We start from the raw sequence: 6,160 nt of genomic DNA on the forward strand, positions 1-6,160 counted from the left end.
GACATTAACTGACTTTTCATTTACCTATCCTCTTTGGCCCCAAAGTGTTTGAAAAGAAAAAATGGCCCGCGACGTAAAAGAACGCGACGTATCATCATTGAACTAGGATTTAGTTGCGATATTAAAAGCCAGTATGATTATCACCTCCTGCGAATATCTTTATGTGCATACACCTTATCAACATTCTCCAATTAATAGTTTAGATAGGTGCTTAATTAATCACTTACTGAACAATAATACAGATCTATTTTTTCGCAAATAAAAAAATAAGTATTGATTAATGACATAGGGAAATAATTTTGTTAAAATCGAAAATGTAATCTAATTTTCAGGTTTCAATATTATTATTTTGTATCATCAAGTTTGCTATTTATGGGTTTACAGAGTTAGTAGGCGAGCGGGCTGTTAATTTTTTTTTAAATCTTTCAGGTTGAAAGTGAAATGAGCTAAACAAAAATAATTACAAGATAAAAAGAACTTTTTATATACAACGTATTTAAATTTTCTGTTGAATCATATAAACTTGAGTTGACTAGCTTAAACGATCAAAAAAAATTGTACTTGATAGAAATAATACTGAAATGTCAGTTTGACATTTCATATTGATTTCCATAGTAACGCACGTGTATATTAATAATTTAGTTGCCAGGACTCCAACCCCTAGCAATCAAAAATAGTGGATTGGATTACGGATTTCTTCCGAAATGACTTTTCATACAAAACTGAATTAACTGAAAATGAATACAATTCTGCTTAAAGATGGCTAAAAGTATTTAAAGAATGCATTGCCATCGTGTTCTGATATATGCTAAAAGTTTCAAATGTCTAGCTAGTCGGAAAGTTAGTTAAAAATCGATTGCAAGATTTGTACTGGACAACCACCGGACAAATAAGTATACGACCTAATAAAAACATTGTAAAATACTCATTACTGTTCAAAGTGTACAACCCCTACAAAATATTAATATTGGAATTAGCTAATAATTACTAGACTATAAGACATGAGGTTCATATAAGGAAATTGGTAGAAAAAATCAACAAAAATCATAACTTTTTAAATGTTTATACAAAATACATTTATTTCAAAGAAAAAATAATTATTATTATATCAAAATGATAGATATTGTACAAATATGTAATCGATGCAAATATTATTTTTATTGTAGGTACATTACAGAGAGACAATCGTGGAAATCACAATGAAAGATTTACATGTGGCTGTTAATCCAGTTTCTGAAGATTGGTACTCTAGCCCAGACTCCTGGGAATCTAGGATTCCCACATCCTGCACCGAATGAGGTGACTCCAACGAGCATTCCGCTAATTACTAGTGGGCCACCAGAATCTCCTTGGCAGGCATCTTGACCTCCGACTCCTAGACGACCGGCGCATATCATGTTATCTGTGATGGTTGATGTACCGATGTATGCCTTGACGCACTGCTGTTGGTTGACAGTAGGGATGGTGACTTTATACAAATTTATGGGACTGATGCCGGTTTCCTGTTTGTTGAATTAAAAAAAAATATAAACAAGTCACAGACTCCCCAAAATACATATGTAAAGCTAGTCATGAATTATTTTATATATAAACTATACAGAAATTTATATTTATATTTACATTGGCCGTTAAATTAGAAAATATATAAACCTGTTATAAGATCCACAAAATACATAATAATGTAAAGCTAGTCATGAATTATGTAAAGTATACAGCAATTTACATTCTTATAAGATTCCATGTAAAATGGAATAACTTCACAAGAACAGCCACATTCGTCAATCTTCTTCTCAGTAGTCCATATCTCCTAGTTACTTTGACCATATTATACTACACGGCACAGTTTTCTTTTGCCTTCCCATGATAATATGCCAGCACGCTCTCGCGGTCTATGTCTTTCTCTCCTTCTTTCCCATATAGTTACGTATGATTAATGCAATGTGAAGCCTTCCAACCATATTACGACACAACATTACCATTCTTTCAATATCTATAATAATTGGAAAAATTGAGCCCTGGTTGGTATTACATCCTAAGCCACCAGACTGAATAACAAAAGGAGAATTCATCCATGGGATACAAGAAAACCTCTCATCGCAACACTATGAATAAACTGGTATAATTGGACAGAGGAATCAGGAAAAGTATCTCGGAAGCTGTCAATACACGAAAATTGATTAAATTCTGCAATCCTTGTAATATATCAAGCAAATTGAAAACTATAATAATGTAACATAATGATGTCTGCGCTTTATCAATAAAGAATAAAATCCATAATACATGACAAAAACGGAATTAATAATAATAACCAACAGTATTCCGTGCTAGGCGATGGTAGTTAACAATTACATTACTATCACCTTTAATGTAGTTAACTTATTGTCAACACTGCTACAAACTTAAAGTCTGAAAACTTATACTTACAGATAGCTTTCCCCATCCAGTGACTAGTCCATTGGATCCATCTGGTACTGGGGCTCCTTGGCTGGGAAGGTTGACGATAGCTACAAGAGGTCCTAAGGTCAAAGGAGTCGCCAAGAAGAGTAGACTGATGTCATAATCGTTAGTTATGCTGTTATATTTTTCGTGATTCACAAATTTCGTGGCCTCGATCACTTGGCCGCCACCGTCGTTTTTGGTAGACCCTGCACGGACTTTCCATTTATTAGCAATGTTTATCCTGGAAGACCATAAAATCATTTCATTTTGCAAGTACTCACAAGAATGTCATTAAAAAAATCGACTAACTTCGGATGTTAGTTATAATAAGTTAAGTTAGTTGTTACTTATTCAATTATCTACCTTAAGCCGATCGTCATCGATTGGCGAAATTTTATGGACTTTAAATAAAAGGTAGTTATTTATTATAAATAATTCGGATGACTCAAAGAATCACCGAATGTTTAAGGCTATGCCTCAGTTGAGGCATGGTCTAAAAAGATCGTGGCTAGATGAATCGCGGATTGTGCAAATGACACGTGCCGAATGAAATATAATTTGGCATATAAATTCAACATGCGTCAATTTAAGGTTGTGTTTATTGTTCTATTAGTAACAATAATAATATATTCATTGACATGTTTTCTTTTTCAAGTAAATGGGTAACGTTTTTTTAGTCATCTTTACACGATTTAAGAATTAATACCCCCGTCGCCATCACGAAACAAATTTACGTGTTCCCAGCTCGACTTTCGCTCCCTGATTGCCAGCGAGTCCAAAATTTCGTCACACCTATAATAGTTGAAAATTATTTGCCGTTTCACTGAAGTATGCTCTTAAATTCTTTAACCCTTAGAAGGCTCAATTTACCGAGAGTACACCGCAGAGAAACGTCAGATTTTTTTACTCAATGCTTGAAAGCATCTAAGCAACACTTTTTGAGCATAGACAATCATTGAAAAATTGCTAGTATATGGTGAAAACGCTATTATAAACGTAGACAATAAGTACAAATATAAAAATCATTTACAAAGTAAGTATAAAATTCAAACATTTTCAATTACCTAATAACATTCGCCGTTTTCAAAAATCAGTATAGCATATTAGAGTTCGCCAATGCATTTCATAAAATGCCCTTCCCTAATCAGGGAGAAATCTGAGTCATCATAACATCATCATCGGCGTATTCCATAGTGACAGCTTTATTTTGGTCAGGTGATAGTGACTTCCATAGTATGAAGTGAAAACGTGTCCGGAAACTTGTACGTATGCAGTTCCCCGTATCACACATCGTATAGTACTGACATAACATTCATGTCTGAATAAAACACGGTTCTTTTCGGTTTACACTTCACAGGAATCCAGCAGCAAACAAATTTTGAAAATTGGCTATATAATGGATTTTTTGTTATTTTATTTCAGAAATTTTGCCAAAATCAGCTGTTTGTTAAAATTAAATTAATGTTCATATTGAATCTTATAAAATTAGAGGCCGTATAGATCCAAAATCAATCATTGCCTCGGGCCTCCAAGTCTATGCCTGCCAATGCACGTGTCCGGCAACCTGTACGCATGCAGTTCGCCGTATCACCGTGAATTTTTGTATCGGAAATATAAGGCCGTATATAAAAGATCTTCTAACCACTCTAACCTCTTTGGGTCGTATAGTACTAACATAAAATTCATGTCTAAATAAAACACGGTTCTTATCGGTTTACACTTTACAGGAAGCCAGCAGTATACAAATTTTGAAAATAGCCTGGATTATTTGTTAGGTTAGGTTTTCATTCTTGAATTTATGAATTTTGCCAAAATCAGCTATGAAAATGGAATTATTGTTCATATTGAATCTAATAAAATTGGAGACCGTATAGTATATAGTCATCTCTTTCCGATATAAAGCTCACGGCGAACTGTGTCACGCTGAAATACTTTGCGTACAATTTACATGAAACCGAAGAGAAAGAGGATGATAAAGATAAACGGAGAAAGGATACAGCCCTGTCTGACTCCTGACATAATCCCGAGACATTCAGTGAAAGTGTCACCAATTTTGATGCAGCTTTCGCTATTCATGGAGGGCTTGGAGTGCTCCCACTATTATCCAGTGCGGTTTTTTTATAAGTGGTGCGGACTGTCGAAATCCTTTTCGTAGTATTCAAAGTAGCAGACTAAGATAGACTATTGAACTCATAACTTTTTCTGGTAAATGCTAAAATAATCAATGACGTTTTAAAGCAATGAGCAGCTGTAAGAATGACGTTGCGACTGATGATGGATCCTCCACATAGATGGTTAAATTAACATGTTGTACGAAAAGGCTCACTTGGTAAGGAGCCTCTTTGATATCAGCAGGGGTTCCTCCAACAATCCTTTCATCCCCGATAGGAATGGAGGGAAGGACAGAGCCTAAAAATAAAATCATGTTTTAAAAGATTCGCAGTTTGGCATCGATGATAAATATTAAACCTTCGGTCGGTAGTATCAATATTAAATATATATTATGTTAAAAATATTTAATTACCATTGGCAAAGACCAGGAAACAAGCAATCACTGCAAGACGAAACATCGTGATGTAATGGTACCTGATACTTTTATTTCGTTTATATACGTTCGATAATCACGTAAAATCTGATTATTATATAATATTAAATGCATACTAAGTGTATATTAATATGTAAATGATAAATTTTGATAACAGTGATAATATCTATTATATTTTTTTCAGGGATGACAAAAAATCACCACCAACCTATATAATATTGATAATTTTTGGTAATTCTGTAAAAATCTAGCAAAATATTTTAATTTAATACTCTTAATTAACAATTTTTTTATTCAACGAATAATTCACAAGATTTAAGAATGTACCATTCTATTTATTGAGCATACTACATAAATCTGAAAATACTAATGAGAAAATATAGCCAATAAACATTTTTTTTTAAAGTAAGAGTAATTTGGAGAGCACTAATGAGCAGGTATTAATAATAAGCCAATAGTTAAAGTTTGTCGCAATTAAGCATGGCAGTGGTAGCATAGTGGTAATGCACAGGGCGCGAAACACAAGAGACGCTGGTTCGTTTCCAGCCGGGTGTCTTACTTTTTTCGAAAAAAGATTTTTTCTATTGGTGTTTATGAGTGTTTTCAGTGTTTATGAGTGTTTTCAGAATTATATATGTTTAATACTCTTACTCATGACTGACAGTTGTATTAACAGATCTTTATTTTTACTTGCCACTATCTCAAACAAATTTTAAAAATCAACAAGGGAATTTACCAGAACTGTGATTCGAATCCAGGACCCGCGAGATTGTAAGCTGACACGTTATCTTGGGTGCAGTCATTTGAACCCGAATGAATAAAGTGCTACTCTTAGCTTAGTTACATTTGTCAAATATTTTTATATTACCGTATTTTAGTTAAGAGAGCTTATATTTACCTAAGATTACACGCGTGTTTGAACATGTACCGAACCGAAATTTTTTTTTAAAAATTCGGTTCGGTACATGTTCAAACACGTGCGTTAACATGATCTTACTCTCTACTTCATTTTATCGTTCGTCAATTTATGGCTACGGCCGTATGTTGTAGCTTAGCCACTGGGAACTGCCAATAGAAATGGCGTATTTCAAAAAAACACAACCTTATTCTTAGGTAAATAATTATTATAAAGCAATCATTATTCGTAGGATGTTTATCACATTTGAATGGTAAAAG

The 6,160-nt window shown here is 33.6% G+C and overlaps 1 protein-coding gene across 1 annotated transcript; it reads right to left on the reverse strand.

Moving 5' to 3' along the window:
* Nucleotides 1-1,208: 1,208 nt before the first annotated feature.
* On the reverse strand, nt 1,209-4,840 carry LOC147078918 (trypsin-like). The gene is made up of 3 exons (XM_085951430.1): nt 4,669-4,840; nt 2,425-2,680; nt 1,209-1,502 (listed from the first exon to the last, which is right to left on the reverse strand). The coding sequence occupies exon 3, from the start codon at nt 1,395-1,397 to the stop codon at nt 1,209-1,211; it is 189 nt and encodes a 62-aa protein (XP_085807556.1). The 5' UTR covers nt 1,398-1,502; nt 2,425-2,680; nt 4,669-4,840.
* Nucleotides 4,841-6,160: the final 1,320 nt, after the last annotated feature.

Source organism: Rhyacophila brunnea, unplaced genomic scaffold (genome assembly GCF_057557595.1).
Source record: "Rhyacophila brunnea isolate RB1 unplaced genomic scaffold, BYU_Rbru_1.0 scaffold_10, whole genome shotgun sequence".
Taxonomy (NCBI): domain Eukaryota; kingdom Metazoa; phylum Arthropoda; class Insecta; order Trichoptera; family Rhyacophilidae; genus Rhyacophila; species Rhyacophila brunnea.

Bases quoted from the DNA above. Each gene is read 5' to 3' on its own strand.
- LOC147078918 (XM_085951430.1), bottom strand. From the start codon at position 1,397: ATGATATGCGCCGGTCGTCTAGGAGTCGGAGGTCAAGATGCCTGCCAA.